The sequence below is a fragment of the Salvelinus namaycush genome, chromosome 13 (assembly GCF_016432855.1).
Source record: "Salvelinus namaycush isolate Seneca chromosome 13, SaNama_1.0, whole genome shotgun sequence".
Taxonomy (NCBI): Eukaryota; Metazoa; Chordata; class Actinopteri; order Salmoniformes; family Salmonidae; genus Salvelinus; species Salvelinus namaycush.
The window spans coordinates 11,345,833-11,363,240 of NC_052319.1; the positions used below are offsets into that span (position 1 = coordinate 11,345,833).

At 43.3% G+C, this 17,408-nt stretch overlaps 1 protein-coding gene across 1 annotated transcript in view; it reads left to right on the forward strand.

Moving 5' to 3' along the window:
• LOC120058233 (protein TANC1-like) overlaps positions 1 to 17,408 on the forward strand; it is a 279,176-nt gene that overhangs the window by 258,671 nt on the left and 3,097 nt on the right. The window contains exons 19-25 of the mRNA XM_039006740.1: positions 12,762 to 12,895; positions 13,004 to 13,127; positions 13,576 to 13,751; positions 13,977 to 14,109; positions 15,305 to 15,396; positions 16,511 to 16,657; positions 17,264 to 17,364. Of these exons, the coding sequence (XP_038862668.1) occupies positions 12,762 to 12,895; positions 13,004 to 13,127; positions 13,576 to 13,751; positions 13,977 to 14,109; positions 15,305 to 15,396; positions 16,511 to 16,657; positions 17,264 to 17,364 (907 nt within the window). The remainder of the gene's footprint in view (positions 1 to 12,761; positions 12,896 to 13,003; positions 13,128 to 13,575; positions 13,752 to 13,976; positions 14,110 to 15,304; positions 15,397 to 16,510; positions 16,658 to 17,263; positions 17,365 to 17,408) is intronic.

Below are 17,408 nucleotides of genomic sequence, written 5' to 3' on the forward strand. Positions count from 1 at the left end.
TATGTCACAGAGAAAAGACTTTGTCTTGAGATTAGCAGTGTCAAGGAACTTATTCAAGCACAGAGAATCCAGCGTGTGGTCGGCCACAAAGGAACAGCTTGCTGACTGTCTGACTAAAAAGGGAGGATCCGGTCTTGTGGCAGCTTGAGTAATACAAATAAAAACTTTGTCACACAACCCATTTGTAATGGGGAACTTAAATAATACTTGGGACATTTCATTATTTTATTTGTCTTTAAAGAAAAGTGGGAGATTGTTAAGTTCATGTTTTAAGTATCCCTATATTTCTGTTATTATGGTGCTACTGTATCACTCTGTTATTGTTATACCTGCGTGGTAGTCTCACTGTTGATGGACCTGGCATGAGTAGAATGGCAACCATGTATTGTGAAAATACGGTTTAGTAAACGGGGTTAAATTGTAACCTAGTCGTTGTGTCATTTTAAGTTTAACAGTTTAACTCTGTTTGAAAACAAAGTAAATGTAAACAAACTGTATAGTTTCAAAACATGGTTAAAACTATCATTTAGATGTCATGGACTGTCAATGAATTTGAGAGTGGTTACATTTCTCCAGCCCCATCCCTTAGATTTGTACCGAAACAGTGGCAGTGAGAACTTAGTTTCCGCTTACCGGAAAGACGCTTTAAAAGCGTCCCTGCTTTGGTCATTTGGTCCTTTATCTGGATGGAGAGCCATCAGGCCATCCTGTGGTGCTTACTGAGTGAATTTCTACTTTAGAGCAGAATTACCGCCATCACTCCCAGCAAGAGCAGTCTAAGCACTAAGTCATCAGTGCAATGCATTGTCCATTTAGGTCATGTCAAGCCATTTGCCCTCATTTTTTGTCCTGTGTTTCTACCATTATCACACACCTACTCATATGTTCTTCTTACTGGAAGTGTCGCCAGAGCTTCAGTTTCGACCTGAAACTAACCATTGATCATAAAGCTCTGCGGAGAATTATTACAGTCTTTTCGTTGGACATTATTAAAGTCCCAGTGGTAATACAGAGTAACTGTTGATATTGGGAGAGGTACAATGTACTTAGTGGCCACTTAAAAATGATATGCAAGACCTCTTTTGGAAGAGGCAGGAAAGTTGGGACCCATCTGACAAAAGCAACAGTTGAGAGAGGAAAAGCAGGAGCAGGAGAGTTATGGAGCTGCTGGCAGGGGGGGGGGGGGCTGCAAGCGACATGAGTTGTTAATGACCAGTCAAAGCAATTTAAGATTGATCCTGTAAATGGTGCAGGAAGCCAAATGGAGCCGGGAACAAAAGTCTAAAAGTATGCGTCCAAAGTGGCACCCTATTTCCTACATAGCGCTCTACTTTTGACCATAGCCCTATGGGTCCTGTTCTAAAGTCGTACACTTTTTAGGGAATGGGGTGCCGTTTGGGACACACCCTAAAATCATGGGTCTGTTGTCATTTCTGTGAGTCACCAGGGTTGTCATATAAATGCTGAACAAAACAGATGTGTCTGTGGGGAACATTGTGTTTTGATATAAATCAAAGATGAGGCCCTTGGGTATGGAAGTATTAAAATTGGGATGGGTTTTAAACATTTGCCACAATAACAGTACCTCCATGCTGATAAACATTACCACTTACCAGTATCATCACTATTCGTGTTGGTACAGCGTCTCTGTGCACTGAATGAGTAAACACATCTCTTAAGGGTATTCTTTGACTCAGTCCCAAATGGCACCCTACCCGAGTCCCAAATGGCACCCTATCCCTTTAATATAGCACTACTTTTGACTAGGGCCCATAGGGAATAGAGTGCCATTTGGAATGTAGACTACACCAAGACAGGTTTTTAGAAATTATTATTGTTGTTTTTGTTATCATCATTGCCTCTTGTGGAAAGCTGCACACTGGAGATAAACAGAGACAGAGTGGAGATAAGACTCCAGCATTCTCTTATCTGTGGTAGTCTGTTAAAAAATTGGAGTACAACAGCACAGACAGGGATCTGTGTGTGTCTGTCTATCAGATGTCTCTCGAACTTTTTCACAGTAGCAGAACTTTGCTTGTTTGGCCCAACATGAAAGAAACCCATTGTATATGATCATGGTGACCAACTGTTGCTTAAAAAGCCTAATAATCTAGACCAGAACTGCATTGAAATGGGACAGAAGTTCCCAACTCCTCATCATTTGGGCAGCTCATTTTTATATGTATGTTTTAGAGCACACAATCTAATGGTGAGAGAGAATGTGAACAATAGTCTCTCTGTGGCCTCAGTAGAATGTCAGCCTGGTGCAGCCTAGCAGTAACAAATGGTTCTGATGTACACTACCGGTCAAACGTTTTAGAACACCTACACATTCAAGAGTTTTTCTTTATTTTTACTATGTTCTACATTGTAGAATAATTGTGAAGACATCAAAACTATGAAATAACACATGGAATCATGTAGTAACCAAAAAAGTGTTAAACAAATCAAAATATGTTTTATATTTGAGATTCTTCAAATAGCCAAACTTTGCCTTGATGACAGCTTTGCACACTCTTGGCATTCTCACAACCAACTTCACCTGGAATGCTTTTCCAACAGTCTTAAAGGAGATCCCACACATGCTGAGCACTTGTTGGCTGCTTTTCCTTCACTCTGCAGTCCAACTCATCCCAAACCATCTCAATTTGGTTATGGTCGGGGGATTGTGGATGCCAGGTCATCTGATGCAGCACTCCATCACTCTCCTTATTGGTCAAATAGCCCTTACACAGCCTGGAGGTGTGTTGGGTCATTGTCTTGTTGAAAAACAAATAATAGTCCTACTAAGCCCAAACCAGATGGGATGGTATATCGCTGCAGAATGCTGTGGTAGCCATGCTGGTTAAGTGTGAATTCTAAATAAATCACAGACAGTGTCACCAGCAAAGCACACTCACACCATAACACCACCTCCTCCATGCTTTACGGTGGGAAATACACATCCAGAGATCATCCGTTCACCCACACCGCGTCTCACAAAGACACAGCGGTTGGCACCAAAAATCTCTAATTTGTGCTCCAGACCAAAGGACAAATTTCCACCGGTCTAATGTTCATTTCTCGTGTTTCTTTGCCCAAGCAAGTCTCTTCTTATTATTGGTGTCCTTTAGTAGTGGTTTATTTGCAGCAATTTGACCATGAAGGCCTGATTCACACTGTCCCCTCTGAACAGTTGATGTTGAGATGTGTCTGTTACGTGAACTCTGTGAAGCTTTTATTTGGGCTGCAATTTCTGAGGCTGGTAATTCTAATGAACTTATCCTCTGCAGCAGAGGTAACTCTGGGTCTTCCATTCCTGTGGCGGTCCTCATGAGAGCCAGTTTCATCATAGCACTTGATGGTTTTTGCGACTGCACTTGAAGAAACTTTCAAAGTTCTTGACATTTTCCATATTGACTGACCTTCATGTCTTAAAGTAATGATGGACTATTGTTTCTCTTTGCTTATAACTACCTTGTCACAACACAACTGATTGGCTCAAACGCATTAAGGAAACAAATACCACAAATTAACTTTTAAGAAGGTACACCAGTATAAACACCATGGGACCACGCAGCCGTCATACCGCTCAGGAAGGAGACGCGTTCTGTCTCCTAGAGATGAACGTACTTTGGTGTGAAAAGTGCAAATCAATCCCAGAACAACAGCAAAGGACCTTGTGAAGATGCTGGAGGAAACAGGTACAAAAGTATCTATATCCACAGTAAAATGAGTCCTATATCGACATAACCTGAAAGGCCGCTCAGCAAGGAAGACGTCACTGCTCCAAAATCGCCATAAAAATAGCCAGACTACGGTTTGCAACTGCACATGGGGACAAAGACCGTACTTTTTGGTCTGATGAAACAAAAATAGAACTGTTTGGCCATAATGACCATCGTTATGTTTGGAGGAAAAGGGGGAGGCTTGCAAGCCGAAGAACACCATCCCAACCGTGAAGCACGGGGGTGGCAGCATCATGTTGTTTGGGTGCTTTGCTGCAGGAGGGACTGGTGCACTTCACAAAATAGATGGCATCATGAGGCAGGAAAATGATATGGTTATATTGAAGCAACATCTCAAGACATCAGTCAGGAAGTTAAAGCTTGGTCGCAAATGGGTCTTCCAAATGGACAATGACACCCAACCATACTTCCAAAGGTGTGGCAAAATGGCTTAAGCACAACAAAGTCAAGGTATTCGGAGTGGCCATCACAAAGAAAGCCCTGACCTCAATCAGAACTGAAAACGCGTGTGCGAGCAAGGAGGCCTACAAATCTGACTCAGTTACACCAGCTGTGTCAGGAGGAATGGTCCAAAATGCACCCTACTTATTGCGGGAAGCTTGTGGATGGCTACCCGAAACGTTTGACCCAAGTTAAACAATTTAAAGGCAATGCTACCAAATACTAATTGAGTGTATGTAAACTTCTGACCCACTGGGAATGTGATGAAAGAAAGAAAAGCTGAAATAAATCATTCTATCTACAATTATTCTGACATTTCACATTCTTAAAATAAAGCGGTGATCGTAACTGACCTAAGACAGGGAATTTTTACTAGGATTAAATGTCAGGAATTGTGAAAAACTGAGTTTAAATGTATTTGGCGTATGTAAGGTGTATGTAAACTTCCGACTTCAATTGTAGGTCAGCCTATTAGGACTAGGAGAGTGCGGATGGCTCTGTTGTAGGTCAGCCCATTTGGACTAGGACAGAGAGGATGGCTCTGATGTAGGTCCGCCCATTAGGACTAGGACAGAGAGGATGGCTCTGATGTAGGTCAGCCCATTAGGACTAGGACAGAGAGGATGGCTCTGATGTAGGTCAGCCCATTAGGACTAGGACAGAGAGGATGGCTCTGATGTAGGTCAGCCCATTAGGACTAGGACAGAGAGGATGGCTCTGATGTAGGTCAGCCTATTAGGACTAGGAGAGAGGATGACTCTGATGTAGGACAGCCCATTAGGACTAGGAGAGAGCGGATGGCTCTGATGTAGGTCAGCCCATTAGGACTAGGAGAGAGAGAGGATGGCTCTGATGTAGGTCAGCCCATTAGGACTAGGAGAGAGAGAGGATGGCTCTGATGTAGGACAGCCCATTAGGACTAGGAGAGGGAGGATGGCTCTGATGTAGGTCAGCCCATTAGGACTAGGAGAGAGAAAGGATGGCTCTGATGTAGGTCAGCCTATTAGGACTAGGAGAGAGGATGACTCTGATGTAGGACAGCCCATTAGGACTAGGAGAGAGAGAGGATGGCTCTGATGTAGGTCAGCCCATTAGGACTAGGAGAGAGAGAGGATGGCTCTGATGTAGGACAGCCTATTAGGACTAGGAGAGAGGATGGCTCTGATGTAGGTCAGCCCATTAGGACTAGGAGAGAGCGGATGGCTCTGATGTAGGTCAGCCCATTAGGACTAGGAGAGAGAGAGGATGGCTCTGATGTAGGTCAGCCCATTAGGACTAGGAGAGAGAGAGGATGGCTCTGATGTAGGACAGCCTATTAGGACTAGGAGAGAGAGAGGATGGCTCTGATGTAGGACAGCCCATTAGGACTAGGAGAGAGAGAGGATGGCTCTGATGTAGGACAGCCTTTTAGGACTAGGAGAGAGAGAGGATGGCTCTGATGTAGGACAGCCCATTAGGACTAGAAGAGAGCGGATATCTCTCTTCCAAGTGACACCCTATTCCCTATATAGTGCACTACTTTTGACCAGGGCCCATAGGCCCTCGCTGTATTCTCCTTCGTGCTACTTCTGCCAACTGGTGCTGCTTCTGCAAATACATTTTGTAGCAAAAAAGTGATGGGCTTTGGGGCTTATTACATCCTAGGGACAAAGATATCTCCATTCGAAATGGGCCTTCATCTCTGGAAACGGCTGCTTTCCATCTTAGAGCTGCATGTTCTTATGGCTGAGAAATGAGCCGCAGTGTTATTTAGATTTGTACGAAAACTTTTATATTTTTGAATCAAAAACTGCTGCTTCAAGTTTTGCACTTTGTTACATCATCACACTGCTGCATACCAACATTTCTGCTCCAACCCCCACCTTCTACTTTGTTTTAGAGAAGGATAGAGGCCTGCTTTATTTTTACTTCATTAGACGGTAGTGCAAATCAAATCACATTTCATTTGACACATGCTTCGTAAACAACAGGTGTAGACTAACAGTGAAATGCTTACTTACGCTGTTACTGTAGTCTACACCTGTTGTTTACGAAGCATGTGACAAATAAGATTTGATTTGCACTACCGTTTTGATTTGCAAGAGGTATAAGACAAAATACAAATTTATCATAAGTAGTAGGCAGATGTGTATGGGTCCCTTTAAACAGAGCAGATTTACATACAAGCCTTGGCTGGTTCCTGTAGACATGACCATTACTGTGAATAAAAGTAGTCATGCTTGCCTTCATTCTCAAAGTCATCCGGTATGTGCCACCTGCTGTAACTGTGATCTAATATTTGCCTCTGAGCTCTATGTATTTACCTAGTGGATGTTAAATCATAGCCACGTTCCTCCTTTCAACTCCCATCCATTACAGGCTAATGCAATAGCAGGTTGCAGGTGGCCGAATGGCGCCGGGCACAACACCAGCGACACGCTCCAACACCCACCTCAGCCGCTTAATGAACGCATTTTGAAAGCCCTTTGCACCCACCTGGCACTAGGCTCATTCAAAGCAACACTTTGTATTTGAGCAGATATGCAAATATTGATGATTTTGTGTACTGTGGTGCTTTAAACTCATTGAATATATGTATTTTAGCAAGCATAAAGAGGTTACGCTTCTCTGCACTTACCTGACCCCTTAGGAGAATGATTCAAATGGTTGTATTCAATGCCTCTTTACAGGTTGGATTGGGTTGTAATTCAATGGAGAGCCATCACAGCTATAGAAAAGAGCATCAATACTTAAATGTTGTGGATACGGCATAGACAGCAGAACCTTTTAGGCCTTAGAAATACTGAGTCAATACCACAGTCAGACCCCTTCATATTAATTCTGATTTAGGCTTTATTAACCCAATCCGGAGGCCTGTATGGTGATATGGGAGAAAACTCAGTGAGACACCGGTGAAATATCCTCCCGAAAATTGACATTTATTTCTGCTGCTCTGAACAAATTCTCTCAGTTAACGACCTGTCTGAGAAATATAATTTCATATGTGAAAGAAATAACATCTTTATGCAAATAGTCCCATTGCACTTTGTTTGGATAGAGAGAGATTGGATCACGGCTCTGTGTTGGCAAAAAAATAAATAACAAATTCCCTCCTGACTGTTTTACTTCTAGGAATGACAAAAGGTAATTTAGCCCTCTTTGTAAAACAGCTTTCTGATATATGTGAATAAGTCGGCAGCTGTGCAAAAGGTAAGGGGAATGACATATAGACACAGTGAGGTATAATGTTTGTGAACACATGGCATATATCTCAAGTTACAAGAGAAGAGCTATTCTGAGGTTATGGTTTCTGTAGAAAATGGCAAATAGGGCTTGTTTTCCATCCGTAAAAGAGAAGGTTTGTTTACATTATATTTCACATATATCAAAAATGAATAATGCAGCGACCAAGTCAAGCGGCAGCCCTGACATTTTCTACATTACTTAGTAAAACAATGAGATCAACTTCTCATTGTCATGAAATATACAGTAGAAACATCGAGTGTAGTACCGTATATTATCCACTGTAATTATGCCAAGAATCTTCCCCGTTCACAGGCTGTGTTTAATATATGTGGTGTTTAGTTGTTTGTGTTATAAGTGTTTGGTTGTGTTTCATTATTTACAGCTGGGAGGACGTATGCCAGGCTGACATGTCATACTGTAGTTTCTCTGCTGGTGGAGTGAACTTGTAATGATCTAGACCTACATAGAAATAGACTGCAACTCCATGCTGCCACAGTCACAGTCAGGATGTAGGTCTTCATGTGATGGATATTGTATGTCGCTGTGGTGTCCTTGACCGACTGATAGAGATGTCATACTACAGCTGGCACCCTGCTTCTCCAGTTAGCCTTGCAATGGTCTCCATCTAAACCTTCAGAATCAGCTGTTTCATAAATGATTAGCTACTAGTGCATGTCTACAAACTGTGCACCTTGACACAGGACACTGTAAAGTCATGGCCTCTCTGGTATTCTGGACTGTGTGTGTCCCAAATGGCACCCTATTACCTATATAGTTATTTTCAAAAGTAATGCACTATGTAGAGATATATACACTGCTCAAAAAAATAAAGGGAACACTTAAACAACACAATGTAACTCCAAGTCAATCACACTTCTGTGAAATCAAACTGTCCACTTAGGAAGCAACACTGATTGACAATAAATTTCACATGCTGTTGTGCAAATGGAATAGACAACAGGTGGAAATTATAGGCAATTAGCAAGACACCCCAAATAAAGGAGTGGTTCTGCAGGTGGTGACCACAGACCACTTCTCAGTTCCTATGCTTCCTGGCTGATGTTTTGGTCACTTTTGAATGCTGGCGGTGCTTTCACTCTAGTGGTAGCATGAGACGGAGTCTACAGCCCACACAAGTGGCTCAGGTAGTGCAGCTCATCCAGGATGGCACATCAATGCGAGCTGTGGCAAGAAGGTTTGCTGTGTCTGTCAGCGTAGTGTCCAGAGCATGGAGGCGCTACCAGGAGACAGGCCAGTACATCAGGAGACGTGGAGGAGGCCGTAGGAGGGCAACAACCCAGCAGCAGGACCGCTACCTCCGCCTTTGTGCAAGGAGGAGCACTGCCAGAGCCCTGCAAAATGACCTCCAGCAGGCCACAAATGTGCATGTGTCTGCTCAAACGGTCAGAAACAGACTCCATGAGGGTGGTATGAGGGCCCGACGTCCACAGGTGGGGGTTGTGCTTACAGCCCAACACCGTGCAGGACGTTTGGCATTTGCCAGAGAACACCAAGATTGGCAAATTCGCCACTGGCGCCCTGTGCTCTTCACAGATGAAAGCAGGTTCACACTGAGCACGTGACAGACGTGACAGAGTCTGGAGACGCCGTGGAGAACGTTCTGCTGCCTGCAACATCCTCCAGCATGACCGGTTTGGTGGTGGGTCAGTCATGGTGTGGGGTGGCATTTCTTTGGTGGGCCGCACAGCCCTCCATGTGCTCACCAGAGGTAGCCTGACTGCCATTAGGTACCGAGATGAGATCCTCAGACCCCTTGTGAGACCATATGCTGGATTTCTCCTAATGCAAGACAATGCTAGACCTCATGTGGCTGGAGTGTGTCAGCAGTTCCTGCAAGAGGAAGGCATTGATGCTATGGACTGGCCCGCCCGTTCCCCAGACCTAAATCCAATTGAGCACATCTGGGACATCATGTCTCGCTCCATCCACCAACGCCACGTTGCACCACAGACTGTCCAGGAGTTGGCGGATGCTTTAGTCCAGGTCTGGGAGGAGATGCCTCAGGAGACCATCCGCCACCTCATCAGGAGCATGCCCAGGTGTTGTAGGGAGGTCATACAGGCACGTGGAGGCCACACACACTACTGAGCCTCATTTTGACTTGTTTTAAGGACATTACATCAAAGTTGGATCAGCCTGTAGTGTGGTTTTCCACTTTAATTTTGAGTGTGACTCCAAATCCAGACCTCCATGGGTTGATCAATTTGATTTCCATTGATAATTTTTGTGTGATTTTGTTGTCAGCACATTCAACTATGTAAAGAAAAAAGTATTTAATAAGAATATTTCATTCATTCAGATCTAGGATGTGTTATTTTAGTGTTCCCTTTATTTGAGCAGTGTATATATATATATATATATATGTATGCTGCAATTAGTTGGTTGTAATTTTGGGTAGAGCAGATATTTCCAGATATTTTTGTTCGATGCATGTGTGACATAATTCCACCAGTCCTATTTATGATATAATTTATATCAATTATATAATTTATATCAATACTATTTGTTGTAATCTTTATTCCGTCTTTTCTGGTGGATTAAACTGAAATTACAACCAACTTTCTATGGCTTGTTTGAAAAATAGCGATATTTTCAAATTACCGAAATGAGAGGTTGCAATCTGAATAAAGGGGAAAAGGCCATTCCTGAACATGGGGTGAGACATTCTTACTAATCTGCTACAGAACCAGTTTGGATTATTGAGAGGTTTTTAATATTGAATCATTTCTGCCTCTGAATTCATATTTATTATATAAATAGGCATGTTTAATTTTGTCTGGCGTGCCATTCCAAATAAAATTGAATATTTTTTTACATCTAATTTAAAAAACAAGTTGCTAGGTGTAGGCAAGGCCATAAGCAAATAGGTAAACGGGCATATGACTAAAGAGTTAATCAGGGTGATTTTTTTCCCCTTTCCATGGTAGCAAGATCTTATCTATTTTTGCTAACTTTCTATTTGCTGGCCCAACGCTCTAACCACTAGGCTACCTGCCGGACCAAATACCCAAATAAATATAGAGTATGTCCACTTCACCGTCAGACCATTGTATTGGTAAACTACACGGTAATCCCCCAAACATTTTTAAGTGATCCAACACGTATACTTATCTTCATTTGGTTGTAATCCAGAGAGGTTAGAAAAAGTATCTAGACCCTCTATGAGGCTGTGGAGGGATCCAAGTTGTGGATTTAAAAGAAAACATGAATCATCAGCGTACAATGACACCTTTGTTTTTAAGCCCTGGATTTCTAGGCCCTTGATATTATTGTTGCATCTGATTTGAATAGCTAACATTTCGATGGCCATAATAAGTAGACATGCCGATAGTGAACAACCTTGTTTACTCCTCTTGACAGTTTAATACTTTCTAAGAAGTAGCCACTATTTACTATTTTACACCTAGGGTTACTTTACATAACTTTAACCCATTATATAAGAGATTCTCCAAAATTGAAATATTCCAGGCATTTATATATACATTTGAGTCGTACTTTATCAAAAGCCTTTTCAAAGTCAGCTATGAATACCAGGCCTGGTTTCCCAGATTTGTCATAGTGTTCTATTATTTCCAGGTTTGGTTTGCGTATCAGACTGTGATTTACAGTCCCCCCTCCCCTAAGGACAGCAGTGTTGGTGGGCCGGAGAGGCAGATTAGGAGGAAATACAAGGTTGAGTGGCTTATTACAGAACATACCTGGCTCTGAAAGAAGAAGGGAAGGAAAGAGCGAGGGAGGGAGGGAATGGGCGCAGTAAAAAGTAATGTTTGTGAGATCAGAGAGAGACATAAAATGCATTGAATTGTACTTAGAAGATCAGCGAGGAATGCCACTGGGGTCTCCTATAGGGTTTGAAAGTAGTATGCAGACAGAGACCACTGTTAGTCATTCCTTAACATTCCACTCCAGATAATTGTACATCAGAATCGTGTCTAAAATCACAGATCAAAAAACGAATGCATCCCTGAAAGAGTCAATCATTAGAACTATCAAATATTTCATTCTCTGGGCTTTTGAGTTTTTACTCATGAAGCCAGCTGATCTCAAATCTGTTTTGGCTGATGCTGCCTCAGAGATTTGTACTGTGTAGTAGTCTGGAGGTGTCTGTCTGCTCTGAAGAGATATGCTAGTGGATCAGATGGAGGGTGTGGTCGGCTGAGACAGACTCGTAATGGAACAACCCTCCGCTCACACTCACATCCAGATGGATGATGTCTCTCAGACAGAGACAGGGGCTCTGGGTCTTGAATCTTCCTGAGGTGAATCAGAAAGTGCCACTATTCGCTCTCTCCCTCACTCTGTGGTCTCTGTGGATTTATTGTTTGGATACCGACATTCATCCAAGATTGCCTGAATCTACCACAGCAAAGTGTAGCATCCACTGAATGTGGGCCTCGAACTACTGCTAGGATTAGTCTGTTTTGGCTTGGCTCAACTGAATGCAAAGCAGGAGGTGAGCCTATTGACTATTGTATCATAAATGTGTGGTTTGTCACTGTATCTTATACGTTTAGATTAGTTGGAGCATACTTGCATGCATCTGTCTTTAAAATAGAATACGTACATACAGTACAGTAATTTGAATGAAAACAGAAATGGCAAAGATTTATTAATTAACCTGTCAGCATATTAATGGTATCTCATTTATTTTTTCCCCCTTTTTCGTTGGCACACTACTATCAGACAGCTTAAGGCAACAAGTTAAATAGTTGAATACGTACCTACAGTATAACATAGTTGTCTGATTGTAAACAGGACTTGCATAAAAGCATTAGCCTATTTTCCCCATTATTTGAATCGATGGTAGGCCTAAATACAGTACATAATGTAACAACATGAGTGCCTTAACCAGTAATAGGCTATTCAAACATTGTGTGTGTGTGTGTGTGTGTGTGTGTGTGTGTGTGTGTGTGTGTGTGTGTGTGTGTGTGTGTGTGTGTGTGTGTGTGTGTGTGTGTGTCCAAACTTCCTGACCACAGTTCCTGTGTCAGTGTTTATTTTTATCATGGAATGACTAACCAGGCCCAGCACACGATTCCAAGAGATAAGGTTCCACATTAATGTACAATCACAGAGTATTGTTTACTAAGCTTTATTGCAGCTTATTATCCATTGACATATTCAGACACTTGTTTTGTCCCTTTTCTCAAGAAGGAAATAATACATATTGTGGTTGGGTCCAATTGTTGGCACTCAGTGAATGTACAACTAAATGCTGTATATTTTCAACTTGAATGGGAGCACGCTTTGTCTCACACGAGCCAGACCATAGCCTGCCGTGTGTGTGTGTGGTCTCACCCTTGCTGACCCTGTCCTTACCTATCTCCTCTCCTCTGGTCTCCTCAGCTCTGACAGTGTCGGCGGGCAGGGGGAAGATGGACGTGTGTGGCTTCCTGCTGGAGCAGGGGGCCATGGTGCAGCAAATCAACCGCAGGGGGGTCTCACCTCTCTTCTGTGCTGTCAGACAGGGACACTGGCAGGTGAGGAACACACACACTGCTTGCCTCAAACTACAATTACACATCAAAGTAACCATGACGATTTACCCTGAGGAAGTAGAGTTTACTGTAAGTCTGTGTGTGTGTCAGATTGCAGAGCTGCTGCTGCAGCATGGTGCTGACGTGAACATCAGTGACAAACAGGGACGGACACTACTCATGGTGGCGGCGTGCGAGGGCCACCTGAGCACGGCCGACTTTCTGCTGTCAAAGGGTGAGTTACCACGACGCTACGCTAGATAACGTCTGTGTCCGTGGAAGCTGCGGAGGTGAGGACAGCTCATAATAATGGCGGGAACAGAGTAAATGGAATGGCATCAAACACATGGAAACCATGTGTTTGACGTATTCTGCTCCAGCCATTACCAGGAGTCCATTCTCCCCAATTAAGCTGCCACCAACCTCCTGTGGGCTGTCCCAAATGGCACCCTTCTTTTTACCAGGGCTCATAACTCTCAAAAGTAGTGCACTATAAAGGAAATAGGGTGCCATTTGGGATGCAAACCATCTGCTCTTTTTCTAAAGTCAAATGAAATTCAAATTTAGAGCATTCAAATTTCAATAACCACATGTCACACTTAGTTTTATATCAGATGTTTTGTTGAGTGAAGGTTATATGCTGTGGTTTTGAGAAATATGATGTTGAATGTTCGGTCTCCCAGGTGCGTTGTTGACGTCGATGGACAAGGAAGGGTTAACGCCCCTGAGCTGGGCGTGTTTGAAAGGACATAAGAACGTTGTGCAGTTTCTGGTGGAGAAGGGCGCGGTCATAGACCACACGGACAAGAATGGACGGACTCCACTGGACCTGGCCGCCTTCTACGGCGACGCGTCGATCGTGAGTAGTAGAGAGAGGTGGATAGACAGAAAGAGACAGTCATTGAGCTCGATCTAAATCTGTCTCACTAGGCCTGCCCCTTAGTTAGGCCCAACACAAGTCCTCTGTGTCTCCTTATGGGACACACACTGCTGAGAATTACCAAAGATCTATGGGAGAATTAAGAGTGTGTGTTCTGACTAAGGAAGAGAGTGTGTGTTTGACTGTGTTGTTCCTGGTGTGTAGGTCCATTACCTGGTGGAGAGAGGAGCGGTGATAGAGCATGTGGACTACAGTGGCATGAGGCCGTTGGACCGGGCGATCGGGTGTCGGAACACATCGGTAGTGGTGACCCTGCTGAAGAAGGGGGCTAAACTGGGTAAGAAAAGAAGAACTCTAACTATGATACAAATGGTCCGTGTCTGTCTGTCTGCAAATAATGTTCATTCGGTTAATGTGTCCACTTTCGTCTATTCCAACGGTCTTTTGGTTGCTTTAAGATGTTAGTAATGAGAGTGACTTGTGCTTCCAGCTGAGTGTCTGTACTCCTACTAAATAAGATGAGGCTAATCCATGGAATCAGGTGACAAACTCCTGGTTTCATTGATGCTCACTGCTAAATTCAAGGCAATGACACTGAACCAATTTCTACCAGCATTCACCTAGTGTGTGTAGTGTCCCTCTCTCTTTCTGTGTCTCTCTTGCTCTCTCTTTCTTTTCTCTAATTTGAGAATGGTACTTATCACCTAAATGACATTCACTGAACTATCTTGGCCTGGAGCTTATCTGCCTCATTTTACATCTGCAGTGCAGGCCAGCCAGTTGCACCCCTCCCTGAATTAGCTAATGGCCAATATTCAACCCACTCTCCTTGCTCTGGTAGCAATGTAGCCTGTTCCTAGCACACAAAGCTATCAGTGTCTATGATCTCAATGACTGTTACGACCAGCAAATCACAATTTTTTCCCATTAGGATTCATATCAATGCAATTATAGGTACAGTATATCCACAGACAAACTCACTTTGAATTATCAGTGCAGGAATCCTTAATGGTGAAACAGCCACGTTCATTTGTGATAATACAACAACAAAGAAGTTATTGTAAAACAAACACTGTTTTCTTCCCTCAGACATCAATTGCACGCGCGATATTCTATATACTGCAATTTTTTCCCCCCCGCGTTGCGCGACGTGCCTCCACTTCGGCAACAAAACAAAAACAACAATGGCGGACAGTGGCGCTGTTTCCCCTACTGTGAATTCCATCTTTACTCTGGGAAAGGTCTAAAATGAATAAATCACATTTTATAGCTGTAGCGGTCTCCCCAACACACAATTCTCCTCTGCTTTCATCTTTTTACATGATTCCTTCCTTCCTTCAATCTCTCATCCTTTTTTTCTTCTTCTTGACTGCCTTCAATGTAACCCTAAGGGTACAGAACGTCGCCTTATGATCGATCAGGTACAATCTTTAGGTAACTTTACCTTACCAATTTCCTAGTGAATATAGTCCGTGGGTCGGGGAGCGGCAGGGGTGTAACTCTACTTTCTCTATGTCTGTGTGGACCAACAGGGAATGCAGCCTGGGCTATGGCCACATCCAAGCCTGATATCCTCATCATTCTCCTGCAGAAGCTTATGGAGGAGGGCAACCTGCTTTACAAGGTATGGAAAAGAGATCAAGTCAACATTACACTGTTCAAATTATCATTTGGGATTTTGGCAATGAGGCCCTTTATATTTTGGCAATGAGGCTCCCAAGAGGCGCAGCGGTCTACGGCACTGCATGTCAGTGCTAGAGGCGTCACTACAGACCCTGGTTCAATTCCAGCCTGTATCACAGCCGGCCGTGATTGGGAGACCCATGGGGTGGCGCACAATTGGTCCAGCGTCGTCCGGGTTAGTGTTTGGCTGGGGTAAACCGTAATTGTAAATAAGAATTTGTTAACTGATTAAATAAAGGTTGAATAAAATAAAAAATCTACATGTACTGTGCAGTTTGTAGGAAGTTGCTAACTAGCGCAATTGCTAACTAGTATGCTAGCAGATACCCATAGGCTTCCAGTCATTGCGCTAACGCTAGTTAGCATTGGCTCGGGAAACTACCTCCAACTTACTTCATACTTGACACAGGGACATAAAAATGGTATCCACGAGTTCCTCTGACTCTGGAGAAGTAGATAAAGGGCCTCATTGCCAAAATCCTGAAGTATCCCTTTAAGACTTAACTTTATGGTTATAAACAAGGACATTATACTGTATAATGTGTATGTACAGTCAAGTGTGTTCTGAGTGAATGGAATATATATCATATTTTATGATGGGCTACAATCTAAACAAAGACTGATGCAAGTACTGTAATTATACCTTGATGTCACTGAATTGATCGGCCGTCAAAAGGAGTGTTTGTATATATCTTAGCCACTGTATAAAAAGGACATCTCAGCCACTAATTTGCTTGAGAGAAAACAACATAATGACTGTCATATTTTGAGCAGCTCAATGCGACGCAGCAGAGATGAATGGGTGTGTGTCGTGCCACACTCGCCTTCTGAGCCATGATTGATCCGTGACATTTAACAGATTGAGTTTTATGGCAGATAAGGACAATCCGCTCGGGTGGAACCTGTGTGTGATTGATGAGTGAGACGGAAGGGAGTGTGTGAGCTGCTGCAGCACGGCTGTTGGGTTGGGGGGAGTATCTGACGACCGCCCTTCTCTTCCTCTCTCGCGCCCTCTTTCTCTTTCCATCCCTCCCTACCTCTCTCTCTCCCTGCAGAAGGGAAAGATGAAAGAGGCAGCCCAGAGGTACCAGTATGCTCTGAGGAAGTTCCCCAGGGAAGGGTTTGGCGATGACCTGAAGGCCTTCAAAGAGCTGAGGGTGTCTCTGTACCTTAACCTCTCCCGCTGTCGCAGGAAAACCAACGTAAGATTCCCCACGATCCTCCTCTCCTATAGTGCTGTATTTACTGGGTCATTGGTTCCCAAATGTCTCTGATAAAAGACACAATATTGGTTCAGGCCATGCATGACACTAGAAGTGGACATTGGAAGATCTTGTAAGTCGAAGAAACTGTTGTTGTACTGTGTGTTTATGAACGTATTTGAAAGATACACATACCAGAAGTATGGCTGCCCTTAAGGAGTAGTAGACAGCACTTTAAAAGCCCCATGATACAATTTCGAGCCAATTCGTGTTCCAGGCCTATGATCGATGAAACGTGACAAACTAACACAATGCTCTTAGTATTATTTATTGAATTCAATCTGTTCCTATCTACTACCCGTCCAAAATTATAGCTATTAAGCTGTCCAGTTGAGTGAGTTTGATTGAGCCGTTCAAGACTAAATTATAATCTGTGCAGAAGTCCACAAGCGATAGCATGCTTGTAGTCATTATGTCAGCTTGCTCCCATAAACAATCAGGGAGATGGATGCAGAGAAAGAGAGAGAGCTGGCCCCCTGGACAATGTGCATTTCTATTTCCTTGCATTGGTTAATCATATTGATCCTCCTCTACCCCTCGCAACAGGACTTTGGCTTGGCAGAGGAGTTTGCGACAAAGGCCCTGGAGCTGAAACCCAAATCGTACGAGGCCTATTACGCCCGCGCCCGAGCCAAGAGGAGCAGCAGGTAAAGCTAATCGTCAGAAACTCATAAGGATAAATCCCCCCCTT